Source organism: Coffea eugenioides, chromosome 2, assembly GCF_003713205.1.
Source record: "Coffea eugenioides isolate CCC68of chromosome 2, Ceug_1.0, whole genome shotgun sequence".
Lineage (NCBI taxonomy): Eukaryota > Viridiplantae > Streptophyta > Magnoliopsida > Gentianales > Rubiaceae > Coffea > Coffea eugenioides.
Window position 1 is genome coordinate 10,292,321 of NC_040036.1, and position 23,706 is coordinate 10,316,026.

General features: G+C 36.5%; 2 protein-coding genes across 5 annotated transcripts; both read right to left on the reverse strand.

Moving 5' to 3' along the window:
- Window positions 1-1,370: 1,370 nt before the first annotated feature.
- Window positions 1,371-17,081, reverse strand: LOC113764057 (kinesin-like protein KIN-UC). Of its 3 annotated transcripts, none has more exons than XM_027308093.1 (22): window positions 16,551-17,081; window positions 15,198-15,295; window positions 14,809-14,931; window positions 13,275-13,460; window positions 12,799-13,020; window positions 12,462-12,627; window positions 12,072-12,221; window positions 11,408-11,496; window positions 10,413-10,625; window positions 10,153-10,287; window positions 9,828-9,962; window positions 8,155-8,334; window positions 7,822-7,992; window positions 7,493-7,618; window positions 7,065-7,193; window positions 6,909-6,996; window positions 6,503-6,595; window positions 4,701-4,826; window positions 3,216-3,341; window positions 2,836-2,979; window positions 2,625-2,753; window positions 1,371-1,742 (listed from the first exon to the last, which is right to left on the reverse strand). In XM_027308093.1, exons 1-22 carry the CDS (start codon window positions 16,831-16,833, stop codon window positions 1,594-1,596), a joined length of 3,261 nt encoding a protein of 1,086 aa, XP_027163894.1. In that variant the 5' UTR covers window positions 16,834-17,081; the 3' UTR covers window positions 1,371-1,593. The 3 variants fall into 3 exon arrangements, with proteins under 3 accessions (XP_027163894.1, XP_027163893.1, XP_027163895.1); XM_027308092.1 differs by having other exon boundaries at window positions 7,822-8,001; XM_027308094.1 differs by lacking the exons at window positions 1,371-1,742; window positions 2,625-2,753; window positions 2,836-2,979; window positions 3,216-3,341; window positions 4,701-4,826 and adding an exon at window positions 5,889-6,282 and having other exon boundaries at window positions 7,822-8,001.
- An 830-nt stretch (window positions 17,082-17,911) lies between these two features.
- On the reverse strand, window positions 17,912-23,130 carry LOC113763124 (putative ribosomal large subunit pseudouridine synthase SVR1, chloroplastic). Of its 2 annotated transcripts, XM_027306854.1 has the most exons (10): window positions 22,524-23,127; window positions 22,090-22,169; window positions 21,891-21,991; window positions 21,713-21,785; window positions 21,483-21,576; window positions 21,352-21,400; window positions 21,002-21,152; window positions 20,377-20,433; window positions 19,682-19,737; window positions 17,912-18,879 (listed from the first exon to the last, which is right to left on the reverse strand). In XM_027306854.1, exons 1-10 carry the CDS (start codon window positions 23,059-23,061, stop codon window positions 18,819-18,821), a joined length of 1,260 nt encoding a protein of 419 aa, XP_027162655.1. In that variant the 5' UTR covers window positions 23,062-23,127; the 3' UTR covers window positions 17,912-18,818. The 2 variants fall into 2 exon arrangements, with proteins under 2 accessions (XP_027162655.1, XP_027162656.1); XM_027306855.1 differs by lacking the exon at window positions 17,912-18,879 and having other exon boundaries at window positions 19,698-19,737; window positions 20,377-20,482; window positions 22,524-23,130.
- Window positions 23,131-23,706: the final 576 nt, after the last annotated feature.

A 23,706-nucleotide genomic window follows, 5' to 3' on the forward strand; every position in this document is an offset into this window, starting at 1 on the left:
ATGAGGATTGATATCAAAATTCTTCAATTATAATAATTGATTCATTCTAATATATAGATTCTTCAAAGAATAAAGTATCTTAAAACATTTGCTTCCTAGTATAAAGGAACAATTATTCTAAATACAAGGAAAACTAATTATTATGAAAAATTACATTCAAATATTAATTGAACTTACAAATAGCCAAAGATATGGTGATGCAATATAAAGATTTATGAGGATAAATTTGATGTCTTACTATTTAGGCATTCTAAGATGAAGGTGTAAAGAACTTTCCCTAAATTTTTTTAGAGAATGAGATTCTAGAAAAAAAAAAAATGGTTGGAATGAGTATTTTAGGAGAAAAGGGCTTTTCTCACTTAAATGAATCATACCAAACACTGAAATAGAATGGACAAGTTGGAAAAGTATTTCCTTTCTAATCTATTCCTACGTACTAAACTGGAGGTAAAGTCAAAGAAGAAAAAAGATAAAATTAAAGTTTCCCTCACTCTAGTTTGAGAATTTTAAGTGAGAAATGGGACAATTTTAGACATGATTGTCATCATAATTTTGCTATTTACTGCATGGAGGATAAACTAGGTATATAAAAAATTTTCCTTGAGCTTTGATTTGCTCTTTCTAGGCAAAGCGGGAGGAAAAGGAAAAGTTTTGTATCCTTCTCCTTATCCCAAAATTTTTTTAGTAGTCTCTTTTTCCTTTCCTCCCAAAGTACCCAATTTTGTTTCAACCCTTTTCTTTTATGCATGTTAAGTAGACTGTATAAACATGCAGCATTTTGATTGTATAGTCGTCATTGATTGCCATTAATACCTTGTGACAATTTACAAAATTCTTGTCCACGGTCCGGACCAAACACGGAGAGTCCACCCCCAATACGTACAGTGCATATGTCAAACAAATTAGAAAGGGGAGGGGCAGCAACATGCCTATGTAGACCTGTTGGGCAGCTTGGCTCAGCACAATGAAAGCATTACAGGCCAATTCCAGATCAAATAAAGATGTAAAAGAGCTGCCAGAGCAAATTTTGGTTAAGAGAATTGTCAAGTCATGGCCGAGTATTAAGTAAAGCCACTCTTGCTGTGAGAGACACTTCCGGTTTGGACGTCTTGGCCAAGAAGAGTTTGAGTTAGCATTTGACAATTACCCACATGATTTGGTCAATTGGATTTATGGGCTTGACTTGTGGTAAGACTGTAACAAGCATCGCCTCATTCCAATCTTAAAAAAAAAAGAAATTAAAAAAAAAAAAAAAAGCAGTATCCTGTTAAAATCGATGCATGACCTATGCTACTTAGCGTCAACTTTGTTTATATGGCTAATTGATCAAAGGCTTGAACAAGCAGGGTAAGTAATTAGCAGAAAAAACAAAAACCGGGTAACTTCATTTGTTATGCTTTATTGCTTGGAATTCGTCAAAATCTTTTACATCAGCCAAAAAAAGAAAAGAATTCCACCTCTTACCCGGGACAGTACCTGTAAAAGGAGTGTGATTGTTTTTGGCAGCACAGAAGACCTACTTAACGATGATATGTCTATGTAAAGAAATGACCAAGAATCCTAATATTAATTGTTTTGTATATACATCCTGCTTCACAGTGCATCAACAGCAGCTTGAAATGCTGAACTTAACTTCAGTGTCTTGCTCGCCAAGTTGCGGATGTCTTCTCTTGAAGACTCCACCGATATTCGAATCAGTTCTTTCAATCCTCCACTGGATACAAAATCCTTAGCATTGTATTCTGTGGAGATCAGCAAGTTCATATGCAATGTCAGTTTACATTGTAGTCTTGCGAACGTGGTAATGTCCATCAAACTTGGAGAAACATCAGATGATAGCCGGAAGAATGCACTTAACAGCATTTTGCAGTTAAAAAGTGAAGCCAGCAAATCTGTGTGCAGAGTTAATAATGCAGTAATTGTGAATTTATAATCCACAATTTATTTTGTTACTATAGTTAAAGTCCCAAAGTTTCCTAGTGTGTTGCTACTATCTTCTTGAATATAATTGTGCATGTATCCAGTAAGCCAAATGCTGGACCCTAGTAAAAATCATACTTTGAAGAGAACATGCATGGTTTTTATACTGAATTTAGAAAATCTTGAGCAAAAAATTTGTTATGTATACACATTATTTTCATACTTAAGAAAATCTAACCCCAGATTTTTTCACCAAATCCTATAACATAGAGATACTAATCTATGATATCAATATTATCCTCACTGAATTGAGAGAAATACGGTGTATGAAACAAACAGACTGACTTTTCTTATTACCGTATCATCTAGGTACGATTCACGAAACTATGGTTAAGAGGGCCATGCATCTGTATGATTCTGATTATTGGATAAACAACTGGTTTCTGAAGCACATGAAAGGTCAAATCTCCACATGCCTAGCTCGAGGAACATAAGCAATATGGCCAAACTATTAGCAAATTCCATGAAACTTCATATTAAAAAAAAAAAAAAATCTGTTGGGTACTTTCTTTTCTGCATCGTTCAACCTGACAGGCAAGTTTCTCAAAAGATTCTAAAATGTCAACTTCCATTTATGGATTGTGCAACAATCCTAAGTCCTTAGATAATCAATTACACCATGAACTGTTCAAGGAAATAGTTACCATTTTGTGCCAAATGACAAAGAGCAAGTTCTATGTGACGCCGAGCTGAACTAGAAGTGGTATTGGAGTTTGCGATCAACCATGCTAGAGCATTATCTTCCATTAATGGTGAACGCCCTCTCCTATTTCCTGCAGTAGATAAAGCTTCAGATGCATGACCTCTGTAATATAGTATACATGTTACAATGGAGATAATAGCCAATTTTCAAACCTTGAAGTATTCCTCGAGATTCACACTTTGCAAAGTTAGCCATTCCTCTGGCTACCTGAGCTATGACATCAATATTCCCATATCTAGCCATTTTGACGAGAGCTTTAATGGCCCCATCTTCTCTCAGGATTACATGTAAGCTTTCTGTTATATCAGGAGTATACGACATCAGTAACTGATACCTTCTTATCTAAAGCCTCAGAAGCATTTTTCTTGTCCAAGATATTTAACCAAACAAGTACAATGTATCCATTATGGCATTTTAAAACTTTTAAACTGAATTTCAACCATACAAGCAAACTCAGATCAACTAGTGTATACTCCAGCTGGAGATGAAATAGATAAAGCAATAAAATGTCATCCATGGGCAATAAGATTACCATTTCCACACAAATTTGCAATTGCTCCAGCCACCATTCTCAGAGTTTGTGGGTCATCCCTTTTGGTAGCTGTATTTGCAAGAAGCCGAACACCAGCTTTACTTGCTATTAGGCCTTGATTCAACTCTGAAGAAGTTAAATGCTACAAATAAGTCACATCTTACAATACATATTTTCATGTACCAAGAACATACCACAAAAGCCTCGTCTCAAAATTAAAACATAAGACATACTAACACAAACATGCTCAGGGAAAAATTATAAGGGAACTAGAACTAAATCCTGCTTATCTACTTCTACATATGGAAGGCAAGAAATATCTGTAAACGCGACCAGTGTTTTTGTAAGAAAAAAAAAACTCCTCCATTTTGAGAATATTTGAAAAATATAAAAAGAAAACAAAAATAGAGAACATGATTATCTTGCAAGTTATGAAAGGCAAATATTTAGGGAACATATAGATGAGAACAGAAACGACGTTTGAGAGAGAGAGAGAGAAGAAACTAGCTAAAAGCCAAGTAGAAATTGCATTATACGCCTGGGGTGGTTTTATGAATTAAGAATCTTATTCAGTTCAGTATGGAGTTATCTGTCATATTGGGGAAGAAGATTTTTGTGGCTACTCTCTCTGTTATCTCCGTTCTTCTAACTGTTTTTCAGTAACACTAAGATCCAGGAATGACCTAGCTGTAATGTCATTAGGAGCTTCTTAGGTATAATGTCAGAATCTGTCCCTCTAATGCAATAATGCTGGTTCTCAGCTAACACACATGCCAAAATATCTACCAGCACCATACCAATATTTGAATCACATCAGTTGGATTATAATTTGATCAACTGTTTCACTCGTACCAAATCTAAATTGTTCTCAGCTGGTTGTAGCCGAAGTAAAATAGTAGAAAGTTAACCATACTTCTCTCATGAGACTAAACTCCTTAGCAGTGTTCCATTAATCAGAACCTCTAAACACAACCCACTGAAAGGGGCTACACAGATATGATTCTACTGTTTCTTAGTGTTAGACTGTACGTAACATTGTTAGAATGCTCATACTTGCATTTTTTCATGTATGCAACTAAATAATATAAATATATGCAAACCAAAAGGACTATTAAATCAAGAGTTCCATTATTTCCCAAAAGACTGCAGTTGTTAATTAATTAGATGGACATTTACCGGCCAAAAACCCTCATATAGCAAATAATACTTTTCCATATTACTTCCTTTTCTTCTTGTTACCTTTTGTTCAATCTATTTCTCATGAAGCAATGCATCTAGGAGAAATGCTTATTGCCACATATATAGGTAAAATTTCTTGCCCAAACAAAAACTTACAACCAATTATCAGAATTGTGATAAGAACTTAAAATGCTGCAAGGGAGCTCCTGTTGATTGAAGGGGAGAGAATAACTCACCAACATCTAAATCTGAGCACATTATACAGATATATATTTACAACAGAAGACAGCCAAGATGTACAAGTACCATTCATGGCCAAATTGGCAATAGCACCAGAAGCCACCCTGAGTATGGTTGTATTCTCTGATGACTGCAGCAGCATGAGCAGTGCTTCCAGACCCCCTTCATGAACAATCCTCTCTTGGTTGCTGTCTATATTGAGTGGTAAGCATGAGAAAGGAACTAAAGATTTTGATCTTTGTCAAGTTTGAGGATAGCATGATGTGTGCAGTAAGTCTAACATTTGTGATCTATGTCAAAAAAAACTATTAATTCTTGCATTTGTGATGCTTTATCTTAAAGATTTACAAGAAGTGCACTGGATATCTGAATTTGATTCAAGTTCTCTTTGTGCCTATAGAACATTAAATTTTACTAAAAAAGCAAAAGTTAATTAAATTTTCACTTGAATCACTTTAAGTTTAGATTTAACTAGACTGTTAACAAGTTTCACTTTTCAAAGTAAGATATAATTATTTTGAAGTGTACTAGTGCCTGAACAAATTTGCCAAATTTATTAACCATGTTTAACGGTGAGAATCAGTATTTTTGAAAATAATAACAAACCATTTTCCAGACCTCGGAGACTCTCACTACTTTTTCTTACTTCATTTGGAACCTCAGGGTAGGAGACCTTTTAACTCAATTTGCTGAAAAACTTAACAAAACAGTTAAAAAAAATGCTGCTCCGCCTTTTGGAAAAAATGCTGTGAAATATTGATGTCGTTGGGAGTTCAGGCTTTGGATATTTGTATCCAAAGTTTAGAACATCAAAACCAAGCATTGAGCACTGGAATAGTGATATAGAAAGTTGAAATATTAAGTAAAACGATATTTTATCTGAAATGTACAATAGGTTTTACAATAGCTTGTGTCTTCCAATAGATTTGTCAATACGTAGGTGATTTTAGTGGACGTGATTTTCAGTTCTTAACAGGACCTTCTTTCCAACACTTAGTACCATCCAGAAGTCAAAGATGAGATAACTATTTTAAGATTTTAGGTAAACTTTTGATGAATGGATTATGACCCAACGTCAATATAAAGAATTTTTTTTTTTAATTTATAGCATGCAGTACATCCATCAAGAACTGAATTGCTTTACCATTAGGTCCTAATTGAGTGATTTTGAAAATATTCAGTAGCATGTATGTGGGTGCAAGTCTTTGTCCAGAGAGTAACATAATGAGGAACGCTAATCCTGCGAGTATTGCCAGAATTTATGGAAACACAGTCAGAGAATCTGCCACCCGGTCCTGAGAAATTACTCTGCAAATGTTCATGACTATCCACCACTTTAGACAGTCAGATTACTGATTATCCAAGCATTCCCGACTGATCAAAAGCCCCTTTTTGTGTTATGTCCAGTTTCATCCAGTTGTTGTATTTGTTATAGTTTTTGGTGTACATTTACATTATATGTTGTATTGAATATATGTGGAACATTTACTATGTAGACCAACTTTTCAACAAAAACGACAACATAATGTAATTGTACACCAAACAACGTAATAAATTCAATAACAGCACAACACCCAATGAAAGAACAATTGCATCTGCCCCAAATGACTCTGTATGGTATGCATGTAGGTAGTCGGAGAACTTGACACTGAAGAGTTAGAAATATTACCATTATCTTCAGTTAGCAAAAGAATCAATAACTTAAAGTTGCATACCCATCAGAGTTGAGGAAAAGATATGCAACTTAGACAGAAAAAGAACAAAAAAGAAAAGAAGAAGAAGAAGAAGAAAAATAGCCACAAACTTTAAAACTCAAAACAGAAGCTTTTGACATTCAAAATTAATATCAAGTATATTTCTGTGCATACCTTCAGCGGCAAGATTGGCTACCACTTTCACCGCATGAATTTGGACATCCAACTCTTCACATGTTAGCAAGGATAATATCTTTTGGAGGCCAACTGAAAGTGAAAAGAGAGAGAGAGCAAGAGAATCATCTTTCAAGCAAGACCAATGGAACTTTCATTTGCCTATTGTCAACAGAATTTAATTCATTCTTATTATGCCAATTTAGCGTAGGAGGTCCCTAAGTTGTCAGATCACAGACCTTGGCATCACAATCCTCCTACTGCTTCTCGTTATATGCACTCGATTTCAGACTATTGCTCTAAATGTAAAAGATTGGATAATCACCATCACAAACTCCCAAAGGCCTATCTAAATATGGTGCAATAAGATGACACGCCTGAACAGACAAAAGCCAGAGAAACTTACCTTCTTCACATATCTTCGCAATACTGCTCCTTTGGCCAAATGACGAAGGTCCTCTGTTCAATTTTTCTTTTGTATATGACCTCTTCTCCTGCAAGTCGCAGAAATTTTAACCACCTAAGTTTTCCAGGGAATAAGAGCCCAGAAGTTGCAACTGACCTCAAACCCATCTTCAGATTCTGGCACAACCTTCTTGATATTAACCAGATCATTTTCAGCAGCCTTCCTTCGCATTTCCTCTACTTTGAGTGCTTGCCTCAGGGTATGAATTTCATCATTTAATCTACCCTAAAAATCAATGTTGACAGGGATTGTAGCAGCATTAAATGAAGTCTACACCATCAAGATGGTTAATAACTTTATCCTTTTCCTTGTTTGTGTTATGAGTAGATCAGATTATTCTTTTTGTTTTCATTCCTGATGTCTTCATATTCTTTTTACACCATTTTAATTTTAAAATTCTCAAAATTGAGAGCAAGCTGGTATAAGTGCTGTTCTAAAATTTAACCTGAACTGAGAAGTTCCTTTCAGTGGATCTAGGAACAAAAGGTATTAATATATAGCATGAATCTCATTTTCAGTGATACCTTTTCTGCTTCCAGATCATTGTGTTCTTTTTTCAGAGATTGCAGTTCATTGACAGTTGCCTCATGCACTTGATGCATTTCTTGTAATCTAGACTTAAGCTCTCTGATCTCTTTTTGCTCCAAAATCTATCAAAAAAGAGAAGCAGACGAAAAAAGACACCAGGGAAAAATTGATTCCAGGAGTTAAATGGCCATAGAGATGAAAAGGTAATCGGTAGCCTTATGACAAGTTTTTATCCATTCAAACAATAATCCATGAGAACCTGGCTTTAAGCAAAACAAGTATCAGGTGGAGGATAACTCTTTTCAATTAAAGGCATAACAGTTACCTGGACTGAGTTTTGCTGACCACTTGAGAGCTTTCTTAATATGTTTAACTGCTCTTCTGCATCAATATACCGCGCATGCTCTTCATTGATCTCCCGAGTCAAAGAAGCTATTTTCCCTTCATACATCTGAGTGGTCTCTGCAAGTGTCTTCTGGTATCTAGAATTTTCCATCTGAACATGCTAAAAAGAAGGAAAAAAAAAAAGATCAAATCTGTTTCTCTGCTAAAACTACTAGGAATAAAATACTAAATATTCTTCAAAGATTTATCACAATATTACTGGATCAGCAATTCCTCAAAATCAATTTGAGCATGGAGAATGTAGATATTTAACCTGCATCAAGATCTGATTATCAGTTAGTTTTTTCTTCAGTTCTTCCAAATGTCCTTCAGCACTTTCAGCTCGTGCATGTGAATTTTCTGATTGTTTCATCAGATCAGCTATTTTCTTCTCATACATTTGGGTGGTATCCGCAAGCACTTTCTGATATGTAGAATTTTCTAGCTGCTGTTGCTACTAACAGACAAAACAAAAACATTAATTTGTCTATTCACACCTGAAAATATGACAGAAGAAAATTTCAGTGCTGAACTTATTAGGAAGAAACTAAGGATAGAAAAGAGGACCTAACTTAGATATGACTTTACAAGTGGTGGATGTAAATCCATATCCAAAGCTTGGATGAACAAACAAGGTGCTATGTATATTATGGTCAATATGAGGTCCTTTTGATATTCACAGTAGCACCACCAACACAGTTGAAGGCCAGAATCCTAGCATTTACTGACATACCAGAGCAGGGTGGAGAGAGAGAGATCATTTACTGAAACTGTTCTTCTGTAACATGGTTGTCCTTTTCTCTCAAAAATATTTCCAAACTGATTCAGTTGACAGTATAGAAATCTCCAACCAATTCATGATTTTACATGTCACTTGACCTGTTATCACCCTACTTTTAGATGTTCAGAATTTTCAGATATTTCCATGGTTTTTATAGATAATTAATTTGGATTCTATATTCCATTTTCCTCAGATAGTTTTACTGATATGGTAATCATAGAAAAGATATTTAGACTCAGCGATGATCTGCCTCCCTCATTCTTAAAAATACAAGATAGAGAACAAGTTAATCTCAACTTGATTTGTAATTTTCTCCACCAATAAAGTCAGATCCTTCTGCAACCATGTAAGGCAAAATCTCTCCTCAAATATGCCTGTCAGTCTGGGTTCAACTAGCATTCATGCCTCTCAGTTACAAAATTAAGGTGTTTTCTTGAATCAATTTCTCTTGCTGTTCATGCTAAACAGAAAGGCATATGTTTTGTCCAAATCCTGAATCATCTAAAAACTTGCACTGCTCTAATTAATCCAGTTCAAATAAGTTAAATTTCATGTGAAACATGCCCCATCTTGTCAAAAATCATATTTTGAGTTATCGTGATCTAATGTCCTTAACAACGACATACTTGTATCTTGCATGCTCTAGCAGTTGCAGAGAGCCCTGGCCCCTTTAATTGGTTCATTTCTATTTATCTAACACATCTTTTGCTTATAGTAGTAAGTTAGAGATTCCCTCTTGCTGTCACCTTCATTTACATGTTCCAAAGCTCTACTAAGTCATTTTAGCGCCGCAAAGCTTCTTTGCATAAAGAAGAAATATGTACTTTTTTCCCTTCACTTCTAAATGTGAAATCAAAGTTCATCAAATAAAGCTCTACAACCACAGAACTCAGATGCATATCAACGACCATAACACCATAAACTACACAACTCGTGTTTTTAAAATCTACTTTTGATTATTGGTTCTAGATGGAGAAAGGCTTATCATGTGATGAGCATTTGTGCAACACTACTTCACAAAATCACCATTTTCAAGTTTGTAAACACCTTTTCTGCAAGCGAGAAAAGACCCCATAGCATTAGTATCAATAAACATCCAAGTGAAGTGGAGTAAATGGCAGAATTGTTGATAAGTTCTTTTGCAACAAATCCAAAACAAAAGATACCTTGCTGAGCTTTAAACTCATTTCTAGGCTAGCAACTTCATCTCTCATTACGTCATTATAATTTTTCTGCTGAGACAAATCATCCAATACATCTTTCAACTTCTGTGCCAACTGAGAATTCTCCTTCTCCAGCAACTGCAGTCAAGTAAGGTTATTGAGAAGATTTCATCTAAAGTGGAAACTAAATAAAGAAGCTGCTTAAACAGAAAAATACAGCAGAACCTTATCTAGCATATAGTATCTCACATTAAGCCAATCAAGATAGAATGCAAAGAGATCTGTGGGATTTCATGTTGAGTAACCATGAAGTAGATGATTTCATTACCTTGTTATTCTTCATACTCTTTTCAAGTCGTGCAATCTCATCATGCATCAGATCATTATGGTCTTTTAGGCTTTTGAGTTCTTTTACAAAATCTTTCATCCTGGATTCTAAAGAAGCATTCTCCTGCTCTAAAAACTGCAATGGATTACATATAATGAGAATAGCTTAACATTGCATTTTTTAAAGATGCTTCTGAACCAAAGCTGGAGTTGGTGTACATATTGGAAATGGAAAGCAAACACAAAAGGACAAACAAGTACCTCAGACCTGGAAACCAAACTCTTTTCTGCTTCAGCAAATGAATTTTGGTATTCTCTAAGCTTGATTTCCATTTCACTTCTGCAATTCTCCCTCAACTTTTGCTGCTTATCCACTTCTTCAGTAAGGTGGTCAACTTGAATCTCAAGCTTCCGGCATAAGCTTTCATAATCAAATTCTTCTTTTAGCTTTACTGCATTTACAATTTTCATGGCCTGCAAAAGTTAGTAAAATTACAGATCATGTACAGTGAAATACATATAAGAAGCTGCGAACAAGATTGCCCACAAAATAACCAGAGTACACAATCACTCATTTTGCCCCACTGTTGTTGCTGTTGACAACAGCTTCATCACTCATGGGCCCAGAAATAAGCAGGCAATTTTCCACAAGGACAAAATTGAAGCAATATTATGTTGTTTTTTGGTTGATGTGTACAAATTTTACACGGAGATGTTAAAGCATTTACAGTCAATATATAAGATGAAGAGATAAGGAATCTCTAGGTTTTGTTTGCAAATTAGAGACGGAAGAAGTGGGCTTTGTAGGAACAGAATGAATTAGCATGTAAAGCTGAGAAACTCCTAATCAAATTCATCAAGAATAGAGACATGAAATATAGTCCACCAGGCAAATGAATGCAATATGCTCTTCAAGGAATCCACTTTACTAGATGAGTTATAATTCTTATGGCTATTAAAAGTGATATCAGGTACCAGAAATGATGTATGATAAATCTATTTGGTTAAAAACACAGAGGCTACTCCATGTTCCACCAGTATTTGTCTCACATGAAACATAATGCTATAGTTTTTTACTGCAGAAAATAAAATTCAGAAAAGGACATGATGGCGAAAAATGTCTTGGAATATGTAAACGTGTACGTTTAGAATTTTCGTACTCGTGAACACCTTGGCAACTATATACTCAACTCAAATTGGAAATTTCAAGCACATTGTCATGGAGAACCTTCAAATGGATAGGAATTGTAACTTACCCGTTGTCCAAACATTATAGTGCTTGAGGTTTCTGCATGATGACGAGAAGATGGCCCTATAGTTACTATAAGTGAAGTCCTCGCTGAACCTGTTTGTCAAAATCACGTAAATTTTGGCACAAAAAACCAACGGAGTTGTATAGGAAATGAAAAGTTTAGCTTCGAAAATTGATGAATATCTTATGATGCAATAGCAATATCAAACTGTCAACATTAAGAACACAGACTCTTTAATAAACTAAGAGCGCTTCATGTCAATAACTTCCATCTTGTAATCAATATCAACCCATTGTTCCATGCAACCTTGTGTCCTCCAAAAGTAAATTATACAAACTCTTTCTTTTTTATCATCGTCTCCACAGGTATTGCATGTTTGATAATACATTTCCACTGTTATCGATTGAAAATGAGAAGTTACCATAGAATTTTCTTTAGTTCAACAAACCTGAGAATTGCTTATGCAGTTATAAATGACAGAATATGGCAGTAACGTTGTTTGTGTGTTGTTCTCCTAGCTACAAAAAGATTAGCCATTCTCTCTCTCTCTCTCTCTAGGGGAATTTGTGAGAATAGTCGTCAATGCAAAGTGAAATTACTTGACAGAAAATGTTTCAGAACAATAATGACTCTCATAAAAATACAGCACTCAAAATTCAGATCTTACCTCCAAATGAATCACGAAGCAATCTGGTTAGTTTAGAATCTCTTGTGGGAATATGAGGACTATTTTCAGCCAGTGCATTAATACATTTTCCTAAAGAAGTAAGGGACAGATTGATAAATTTAGCCTCTTCACGCAAGTGACCTTCACTCCCTGGAACATGAAAAATGACACAGAGAAATTAGTGCCATTAAGGCAATCAACCAGATGAAACAACCAGGCAAGCCAGTGAGCCCCCAAGTATGGACTTGATCATGTAAACACACCCATAAACCTTGTTCTATCATTTTGTCAAACAGAACTATGTTAACTTGTCCAAAGAAAAAGAAAACAGATAAAGATAAATGATGAGTAAGAAAAGAGCTTTATTCAGCTTTGGCGTAGAGAATATACCAGATTTATCCAATCGCTCAGATCCTGCAAGATCAACTATGAGCAGCTTGCTTTTCCGAATTGTTGGAACATGATATCCTGGTCTACCTGTTTTTTTGTCTATTTCTGTTTCCCGTAAAGAGATGTCCAATCCTTCTTGCTCGCGTACAGATCTACGGATAAATACCTTGGGAAGAAGTTATGTGTCAGTAGCTTACTAAAGGGACAAACAAATTTTCATGATTAAAACGGAATATATGGAAGCAAAATGCAGTGGAAAATCCTAGTTATTAAATGTGTTCTCGAATATTTTTAAAGAATTACCAAATTGATGAGGAAAGTTACAATCTATAATTACCATAAGAATTGCATGGCTGCGTGATGATTCTGTATTTAATTTTGTATTAGCTGCATGACGGTTTGCTTCACCCATGTGCAGCAGTTGTACAAATTGGTCCATGCTATTTATTTTTACAACAGTGGCACCAGGGACTGATACTTCTCCAGTCCTTCCATCCTCGACGATCGGGATGTTTGTCTTTTCAGGTGCAAGCAAATCTTGGATAGATTCCATATAAAGCTGTGAAAAAACGTCTTCGGTGGTTAGCAGTGCAAATCAACTATTGGATTGAGTCATGTTTGAATACTTAACAAGTAGAAAAATTTCGATACCAAGATGACAAATGTGTAATGCATGTACGGTCAAAGTCTGAGAGTATAAAAGACTACGATCAAAAAATTTAACTGAAATGATAACAATATTTGGATGTATCCGAAATGAAACAACAAAAGGAACAAACAGGTTAAGAGGTTCATCACCATAATTTTCAGTACCTGGAGGTATGAAATTTCCACACAATCAGATGTGGGAGATGTATTTGCAGTTATGTCTTCTAAAGCTCTAACCATGATACCACGCTTGGAATCATCGTCTTTACCCATTCTACCAAGGGTATAAGTCTTCCCAGTGCCTGTTTGACCATATGCCATCACTGTCCCGTTGTATCCATCCAACACACTCTGCAAAAGTGAACGGCACCTCCTCTTTCGTGTCAATATCTCGTTCCAATCATCTCAATAAGTTCATTTCTTTTACAAGAATTTAAATGCTTGTTTTAAAGAAAGAAAAATCAAAATTTTTATGAATGGAAAGAATTACCCTTTAATTTTTGCATGTTTAGCAATGATACCACAATTCTGTATGGTAGATAAGTTGCTGAAAGCATAAAAAAAAAAAGACTCGCCTAAATATAAAGTACATGAATTTTGCCAATGTATCCAAATTAGGGACCAGAAAACCTATTTTGAAAAGATATATTTCCAGTTTCGATACAAATTCTCTCAGAAGCTATGAACTGGAAAGAATAATGTACGAGCTGATGTTTTCAATAGCTGGGGGTTCATACAATGACGACTAGGATTATGGGTATTATACCCCCAAAAAGACCCAACTCTTTATCCAGGCATAAGCCCCAAAACCTGCTAAGTAATATACCCACTCTCTATTTCTAATTTGAGCGAGCTGGTCCAGCATTTATACAGCGTCTATACAGATTCTCGCCTTCCTTTGCAAGCATATTTGTGCTAGTAGACACTGAGATTAATTACGGCGGTAGAAAATACAAAATATATCTGCCATACTGAACTGAGAAATATAAATTGAATGAAGCTGAAAAAGTTGCTGCCGAGACATAAAAAGCAGAGCATCCTAGGTACAAGCTTCTAATGAATGCATGCAACCTTTTCTTTCCTAATTTCTTTATTCCTGGATTGATCATATCACCTAAGCAGTCTCGATTCTTCCATCTTTTACACCTTTAAGAGCCAATAATTGGGTTATAAAGTGCATAGATTTTTGCAGCCACAGTTCACCATCACGAGTATAATTATTGACTTATTTGTATTTGAATTACAAAAATGTTGCTCCATTTAATGGTTTAAAGTTACCAAGATAAGGAGTAAGGACCAATACCATAGATATCTTGCAATTTAAACCCAAATTACATCTGTAACCTGCTTGACCTCGATGAACCTTGATCATGATTCGAAGAATTCATCTCCAATCATAGATTTAACAACCCGGATTGATCATGTGTTAAAAAATGCTAACATCTCTAGCATCTAGACCCTGTGGGATAAAAAGTCAAGCTAATAATCGCAATTGCATACGTACGTCTAAACAGCCCCAAACTTTTGCAGAAACCAAAATTCACAGTTAAAAGAACATTATACATTTTAGTATGAATTATTCCAATTTTTCTCTAAAGCAAAATGAATGAGTATTGGAGAAAAATCAGAGAAACAGAGTGACAAACAGATAATGGATGTATTGCAAAACCACGATGCTTTGAGCTCTGCTGATACTTACCTCAACAACCGGTTTAGCAACCACCTCATAAACACGCTTTTGAGACGCACTTGTTGCAAATACTTCATCAAACCTAAAATACTCAGCACTCCAATTGTTTTTTCTCAGCTTTAACTTCTTGAGCTGCAGAATGAAAGACATCTTAACTTCTTGGATGAAATATACAGTGTGCATGGTGAACAGCCACGGGAAGCAAGCAATGAAAGTAGACAGACACAGCGATTCCTGCACTCAGTTAAATAAACTAATGCAGACAAAGAAGGGGACTGGCTGAACCATAAGGAAGTGCAATCATCTTAAAAACCATAACTTATCTTTATCATCAGCACAAAAAGAATGTTTGTTATATGTCATAGACTCATAGTTGCATACGTCTGCATATTAATTACCTCTGGCTGCACTTCAACACAATCAGGATAATCAGCATCTGAAAGATCTGCTGCAATTCTTGGACGAAGTCTAACAGCAACTCTTACTCTTCCAGGTTCTGCAGATATTTCAACATTTTAAAGCAATTTCGTACGCTGCAAAGTGCAAACTGACTATAAACCAAAAAAAACCTCATATCAGACCAAGGATCAAACACCCTAAAAAAAGAAAGGCGGTAATGTTGTAATCAACATTTGATTCGAAACCAGGATATCTTTACACATAGCCACATACAGAGATGTTATTCAACTTCTTCAGATGGTTTAAATGAAGTTTCTTGTGTACTCATATTTATGCTGCTAAACTTCTATTAAAAATGATAGAGTTCATCTAGTAACAAGCAAAGAAGGGATCATGTGCATTGTGCCCATACTGAAATCAGATACAAGTTTTATATGGCTCACATTTACGTTTTTTTACCTTAGATTCCTTAAGGGGATCTTCTACAACAAGCAATAAAGATTAAAGACTACTGATCGCTGGTGTATATTCAACCCTCAAATTAATGGCCATATTTCCTGTTCATATACTACAGAAATAAGACTCTAGAACCACCTGCCACAAGCATGAGGGCTTCAGGCAGAAAACAAGTGGAATTTCCTCAGAGAACATCCTTAACACAAAAATAAGTAGTTAGAAGATCATGAGAAGTTAATCTGCACAACTAGAAGAATGATGAGGCAGATTAGTCTAAGACCTCTCCCAAATTACAGTTCAAACAGTATAATTTCCTTTGACTCAGCGACTTCAAACATGTAATTCCAAAGAAGACGTGCTAGAAAACATTTGGCACTGCTGGCCACAGAGCAATACTTAAAGAGTAAATACATGCATCAAATAAGCTGGTGAACAAGGAGATGAAGCCTTGTTGAATCAGTTTCGTTGCGTAGATAGTAATAAGGTCCTGGGTTCGAGTCCCACTCCCACCAGTGCACCAGTTATCAGCTAAGCATGTAGAACAAGTTTACATTGTAGACCAAACAAGTTGCCAGTGAAACAGGGATGAGGACGAGGAAAAGAAAAAGGGGTTCTCCAATAAAGTTTTGATCTTTGTTCCAGTGCACATCATAACATAAACCCAGAAAACAAAACTCCAAAAAATCGACCAAATTATTATTCCAGGGGCTACAAACACCGGGACTCATACAGTCACAATTCACAGGGCTTCTACTCTGTATGGAATCAGTTATTGAAGTATTCGCACAAGATGCTTTACAGCTTGTACATATCAAGAGTTGTACCTGAGAGACTATATAATCATTTCCTGATTTACAAAGGACTAGGGAACCGAAAAGAGACATGGAAAAACAAACCTGGATCGTTGGAAAGATAAGAGGAGGAAGAAGGCGAAGGCGAAGGCGAACGAGTCCGAGAACTGGGAGTCAGGGAACGAGAGCGTCTTGAAGTAGGAATACCGTTAGTAGAAGAAGACAATGAAGTAGGAATACTTGAACGAGAACTTCTTGAACTATTCACATTACTCGCAGCATATGCAGATGCAGAAGCAGAAGCAGAAGCAGAGAGAGGAGGCCTCTCCGACCTGTGTGACGATGACGGCCTTCCCACAGATGCAGCAGTCGAAGAAGACGACGCCATTCAATTCAATCGGTATTCCTGGTAGCAAGATTGAACTCAATCAATCAATAATGTTCTACCACTCTGCATAGCAGCAGTAAGCAGTATTTGAAAGCGGAAAAAAGAAAGAAGAAGAAGAAGTTGGTTTCAGTTTCACAAATGGGACGGAGAATATTGGAAAAATGGGAAAAAATAATGGAGAAATGGGACGCGTCGTTGAGGCCGGCACGATTGGAGGAAGATCTCGTTTGAGATCATACAACTAATACTTCAGAGTTCCGAAAGGGACTGCCATTGGATTATATTATTAACTATTTTGCAAAATGGAATAAAAATAAGCTTTTTAAGTTCCCGCGTAATTCCGGTTCCGCTCCTTGCCTGGCCATTTGTCAGTACACACTGTACACAATTTTTTGTACGTTCTGTTCTCAGACAAATGCAACCAATTGCCTACCTACACTCAAATTGTCTCTAGTTTATTACTAGTTAGCACACAAGTCCAAATACCGAACAATCTTATCGTGTTTGATCCACCTGAATTGTAATCATCGGATAGTAAAAATTTGGTTTTATTCAGGTGTCTTGTTTTACAACCAATTGATTCATTCATTCAAAAATTGAAGTGTGCATGGACTGGAGTATTCAATGGATTGTCTGTCAATTTGGTTTAGCAAGGGATGCGGAATTGGATCTGCTAAAGAGTGCGTTTCAGTATGATTTTGGGGGATTAATGACTGCAATTTCTACAGTAGACTCTAGTCAGTCTGTTTCTCCAGCATTACTCGGCGCTGATAATGATATGATGGAATTTTTACATTCAGATGAATGAATGGAATGGATGTAAAGGAGAAGAATGAACCGCTTCTCGACTTTGATACCAATGGTTTTGATGCTACATGATTACCCTTCTTCAAGGCAACCATTTGGCATCCCCACATCATCCCCCAATGAAAATTGTCAACTTTCTATCTTTCAGCCGTCTCAAGTAAGTGAAGTCAAAATTCTACAACGATCATGGATACTTTACATCTGCCAATCGTTACAGGTAAATTAACAGATCTCTAAGGATTTTTTTTTTTTTTAGGTTTGACAATTGGTGAAGCCAAATCTACGACGATAATTTTTTTCTTAGTGAATCAAAGATGATAGTATATTCTTTACCCTTAAAAGGTACATTTCACTCTATGCACGCTACATTGACAATCAAAATGTTTCGTCGTGTTGTATCCCTACACAGAGAGGTAGGACAACATGTGATGATGTGAACCTCAACATGGGTTGCCGGCCGACACAGGTTGTACTATCATCTCTTTCTTCAATTAGGATGACACTGACCACGTTAATGCATTTCACACACAAATATCTTCACCTTCTTATTCTGCACATCCTTCTAATTTGCCATTCACGAACACCTTCAAGTTACCTTTTTCTTTTTTCCAAATGGTGCATTCTCTGGCATGCCCCAGACATCAGGAACAAGGCAAAAATTTGCTAGTATAAGATTGTATGTATAAAACTCGTTTCTGCACCGAAGGTGATATGAACTTAAACGAGAATCTGGTGAATCATCCTCACTGCATCCTCTGTTGTAGTACGAAATCATAATATACTACTATCTTTGCCATTTGGTTGGTATGCTACAAAATGCATGACTTGCAAGCATTGCATCCGAAATCTGAGTCGATATTTGTCATTTACATATCAACACTGGGTACACGTCCTGGTATATTTTGCCACTCCTGGTATAAGAAGTATAAACAATTTTCAACATGTATCATCTGACCCGCGGCAAGGACTCTCCACTTGAAAGAAGCTCTAGACACCCGAGCCGAACCCCAGGCAAACTTGACTTGCAGCTGCAGGAAATTCTACTTCCATCTGTTTCAGCATTAAACAGTGCAAGACCAACTCCCGCCAAGTAGACATGACAGATGTCCACATTCAACTTTTGAGGTGAACAGGCGATCCAAAAATAACTGCAAGCTCCAGCATTTTGGAAATCAGTTTCAGCTCTTCCAACCCAGTGCTCGGAGATTAGCTTGCTTCAGTTCAGCATGCTTTCCAATCCTGTCAGCAGAAAAATTACCGTGAGTTACACAGTTCACAATGTCTTGTAGCTAAAAATCTTTCCGCTCAGTTACCTCATGCAAAATAGAGATGATGGAGTTCCTAACAATTTACTGCAATAAATAAAATCGTGCTTGTTTTATTGCAAAAGACCAAAGAAGCAAAGAATACACGGGCACATAACTAAGCAAACTCCAGAGCACCAGAGTCGAGAGCTTTTGCCTTAACATGAAAACCACATAGTGGCCAAGAATATCTATTTATATATGGCTAATTCAAGCAAACTTCTAGTATTACCGGAGAGATCAAGCACAGCTTTAATCAGCATCAATGGAATAGCAGTATGCAACTCATTGTCCAAGAAAATATGAAAAGAAAAGCTACTTTTACTCCCTCTGCAGGGAGAAGGATTGTGTCCTATAGTTATTTGAAATGAAGACTCCCTGATATAAACACTCAAGTTTTTATCACTGGATCAGAGAAAACGGGGTACAGAGAAAAAAGATGCATAAATATTGATCCCAGATACCCAAATAACAAAACAAAAGGTCTCAGATGCTTAGCACACAATTCTCAAGCATTTCTAAGGAGCAGAAAGTAATAGAAAAAAATGTTAATTTTACAAAACCATTAGCCATTCAGAATGGACCACGCTTTACAAGTCTTTTGATCATCAGGGTTAAATCATGCCTTAGCCCACGGAGGGGAGGAGAAAGGGAACAGATAAAAGAAACAGACTGAACAAGCATCTTTTGGCTAACAACGAAATCTAACCATCTAAAGTTGCCAAAAATTATCTTACCCAAGATCTGATGGAAGCCTGAAACCACCAATGCGTATGCGCTTCAGTGCATGAATCTGAAATAGAAGAAACACGAAAAGGAGTAAGAAAACAATTCATTTACAGTCAACAAAGGGAAGGCATACATAAAACTTACAACAAGAAGAACATAAGTGATCTATGCTCAAGACTGCCACTGACAATATTGAAGTACAATAGATTTACAGAAAGAAAAATGAAAAAAACAGAATGTCGAAAGTGAGCAAGGCAAGGATCAGAAGATAAGATTCTGTAAACTCAATTCTTTATCAGTATCAGAATTCATAAAGTGCAAAGGTCCAAGGATGGATTTTAAAAGGAAGGGCAACACTCCTTAATACTTCTCTCCACGAGTGAAAAGAAATGGGATAGCACCATTGGAGCATTTATTAGAAGCCCACTACACATTCCTGTCTAAAAGATTAAAATGAAATTTGGAAGGTCAGAATCCCTGTCAACCTGTTTTCCAAATTTGACTAGTTGAGAATTCAAGTATTTCACACCAAAAGCTTTTTAAAAAGAACAGCGAGACAGAAAAAGACAGAACATTTTAGCAATTAATCAAGATAAGAATCAGATGAAGAAACAGAGGAAACATCATATTAGCCATTAATCAAGATAGGAAGCAGAAGAAACATTTTCAGAAGCTAAAACACATCTCAGAAACCAAAAACTACCTCAAGTCCAGCATTTTTTACAAGTTCCCGCACTTCATGATTTCTTCCCTCATGAACCTGCACCATTAAAAGTAAGTGGAGGTCTGATCCATTCTCTTTTCCTTATCTGCATAAATAATGACACAACAAAGGCCAGAATGACAAATGGAGACTACAATTCATCAAACAAAAGCATGATTTATTTGTCAGTCAGGACCATAGTTTTGGGTGGACAACAGACTCGGAAGTCCGTCACAGGGAGACGAGTTTCTGCCATCCATATACTTAATACATATACAGCATGTTTTTTTTTTTTGGCTTTATTCATGAGTCGTTACCAACACAAAGCAATAACTTGAGACTTTTAGTTATTTCCCCCCTTCTTCTCATTATTCTAATAATTATTGCATCGGAAGAGGGAAAAGAGGAAGGTGATGACAGCAAGGAGATGACCACCCTATAAAAGATTACCTTGTCAGTGTTTGAGAAAGAAATTAAAAGGAAAAGGAAAACAACTGCAAAGGCCTTTTATACAAGAACACCAGGAAATGCTAGGCAGAAAACAAAAATCAAAAGAAAAAGGAATAGACTAGTTCCTTAACAGTTGTAAATAAGTCCAGTATTCTAAGAAGAGAAAAATTAATACCACAATCCGAATTCGTGGTCTTGACAGATCTGGCTGCGGCGGTAGCAGCTCTACAATATCCGGGGCGCATTGAACGCCTTCAACAACAGTCCCTTCACTAATGGTAATCAAATGTCGCTTATTGACGGAACCATCAATAGTTGCAATATATCTATAGCAATACATTTCAGTAAGATTAAGTATATCAGGTAAGTAAGCACATAATGTTGAATGCTTGACCACTGCTGAAACTTACTCTTTTAATACTGAATCAAACGATAGGAAAGCAGAATGAATTCTAAAATAAGTATAAGAAATGAAAAGCAAGAATCCCATTCAAAGAATGGACAAAAATATCAACAAGAACTTACTCCTTGGATAATTTAGAAGAAGGATGTGAAAGCTTCTGAGCAAAATCCCCTAAAACAAAAGTAATTCAACAAATACCAGTACCGTATAAACATCATTATTAGTAACATCAATGAGTCAAAATAAAAAATACCATCATTTGTAACTATAAGCAATCCAGTTGTGGCAACATCAAGACGACCAACAGTAAATAGTCGTGGTTTTGGTAGTCCAGGGTTCCTTTTATCCTGAGAAAAATGCAAAAAATACTCATATGTCAAAATAAAGCCCTTGCTGGAGGTGCCATCATATTAGTATAGGGATATAGAACACTTTAGTTGCAAGGTCTAGTGCAAAATACATAAACAATTCAGCCCAACATACCCAACTATTCATAAAATCATTGAACAGAGACAGCACGGACTTCGTCTCCTTCTCTCCAGCTGAGCAAATGTAACTGCAAGATTATACTGTTTTTCAGCTTATAGAAAATGTGTATGATTCAAACGTTGAAGTCTCAAATACTAATGACAAGTTACATAGATAGACGTTGATAACAAACCCTTTCGGCTTGTTTAGCGCAAAATAGACCTTTGGGGGCAGTTTCTTAGGCAGGCGGTTCCCGTTGACATAGATCACATCCCTAACAGGATCAACTCTGGTCTGATCCATCACACAAGCAAATAAATGCCATACTTCATCATAAGAAACCACATCATAAAAAAAAATGGTAAACTTCTTTAACAGTGCAGCTGTCTAACCTGAGGAGTATTGCATACAGAACCATTAACAGTCACTTTACCTCCGAAAATAAGCTCTTCGCTGTTTCTTCTTGATGCCACTGTCAAATCAAACCCAATCATACAGAAACATTAAATGTAATTCAACATTTTCCATCCACAAACATCACTAGCCGCCGTAGAGTATGACAGCTTAAGTATAGTAAAACTTTGTATCATCAGACATTAAATTGTCTCAAGAAATAGCAATGCGTCCATTAGACAAATGATACTGCGGTCACGCAGTACACCCCTCATAATAAGAAACGCTTTAAATTTAACAATACAATTACAGCAAAATAAGTGCAATTTACAACCAATAGAGCACAAGGTACACCGCCTCGTGCAGTAGCATCCTCATTTATTTGATAAAACTGAACTAAATAACTAAATAAGCAGTGAAGCATTTTTGTTACCTCCAGCAGCAGCTAAGACCTTACTAAGCCGCTGAGGCGGGTCCCGGAAATTCTCATTATAAAACCGGCGGGCAGCCTTGGAGAACTTCGGCTCAGCTGTGGGAGAAGCCGGCTTTGCTTTAGAGTCTTTCTCTTTCTTCTTCTTCTTCTTCTTAGTCTCCGCATTGGCCATCTGGTGAAGTAGACGAGCCGGAGGAGTAGACTGGAGGGTGAGGTTGCCACTCTCGTCGCGGACAATCCACGGGATGTAGAGTTGGTCATCCAATTCGCTAGCTGAGTCCTGGCCCGGAGTTTCAGTGGCGGATTCGGATTCGGATGCGGGTTTGGGCTTGAGCTTGGGCTCGGACTTGGGCTTGGGAGGGGCGAAGGTGATGTTGAATTCAGGTGTGGTGGAGGGAGTGGAAGAGAGTGAGGAGGCAATTATGGTGCGGAGATGGCGGTGAGTGGTGCGGGTGAGAGGAATAGCGGGTTTGGTTAGGTGGAGGGTGGCGAAAGCCGTGGAGGCAGCAGCAGCTACTGCGGCCATTAGCGCCGCCATGTTCAGTGGCGCTGGGGTGGAGTGGGAAACGGCGATGGGGGTTGAAGTCGAGAATTTAGATAAGTAGAGGGAGATTTTATCTCAAGACTTAATTCCAATAAAGCCCTCTGCAGTTTGGCGTCTCCGGCAGAGAATAATTAATTATGATACACCTAAGGTCCTAAACTATAATGATTAATTCATGATTTGGTCATTCCAAATCTCTGACCAATTTGTTTGGCAAATTAATTACAGTTGCCACCGTTAGATTTGATTCTTTATAGCTAGTTTGAATCATTGAGTCGAATTTTGATTCGCTGGCTTGACATCTCAATATTAACAGCTTTAATAATTATCAAAACGTAAATGTTGAATTTTGATGTATGGCTTTATCCATCTTTCTTTTGGTCTTGAGTGTTAAAATATTACTACTATTTTTTTTAAAAAAATCTTCTTCTTAACGAATTTAAAAAAGAGTATTTTATATATATATTAATCATTTATACACTATCACGATTAAATGCACGACACGTGTACATTTGGGTTTCTTTCTTTCTTTTTATTGTTTTAAGTTTTCGTTGCTGGAATTGGGTTTTAAGCTTTTTTTTTTTTTTTGAATTGGGTTCAACTTCAACATATTGAAGAAGATTGCTTAGGAATTAGGAT

What these genes read in the sequence shown, in the direction of transcription:
- LOC113764057 (XM_027308092.1), bottom strand. Translation starts at nt 16,833, where the DNA reads ATGGCGTCGTCTTCTTCGACTGCTGCATCTGTGGGAAGGCCGTCATCG. An exon ending in TTATCTTTCCAACGATCCAG is followed by an intron (nt 15,296 to 16,550) that starts GTTTGTTTTTCC and finishes AAATATCTGCAG; the next exon opens with AACCTGGAAGAGTAAGAGTT. An exon ending in GCAGCCATGCAATTCTTATG is followed by an intron (nt 12,628 to 12,798) that starts GTAATTATAGAT and finishes CTTCTTCCCAAG; the next exon opens with GTATTTATCCGTAGATCTGT.
- LOC113763124 (XM_027306854.1), bottom strand. Translation starts at nt 23,061, where the DNA reads ATGGCGGCGCTAATGGCCGCAGTAGCTGCTGCTGCCTCCACGGCTTTC. An exon ending in ATGATTTTATGAATAGTTGG is followed by an intron (nt 21,577 to 21,712) that starts GTATGTTGGGCT and finishes CATTTTTCTCAG; the next exon opens with GATAAAAGGAACCCTGGACT. An exon ending in GCTTATAGTTACAAATGATG is followed by an intron (nt 21,401 to 21,482) that starts GTATTTTTTATT and finishes CTTTTGTTTTAG; the next exon opens with GGGATTTTGCTCAGAAGCTT.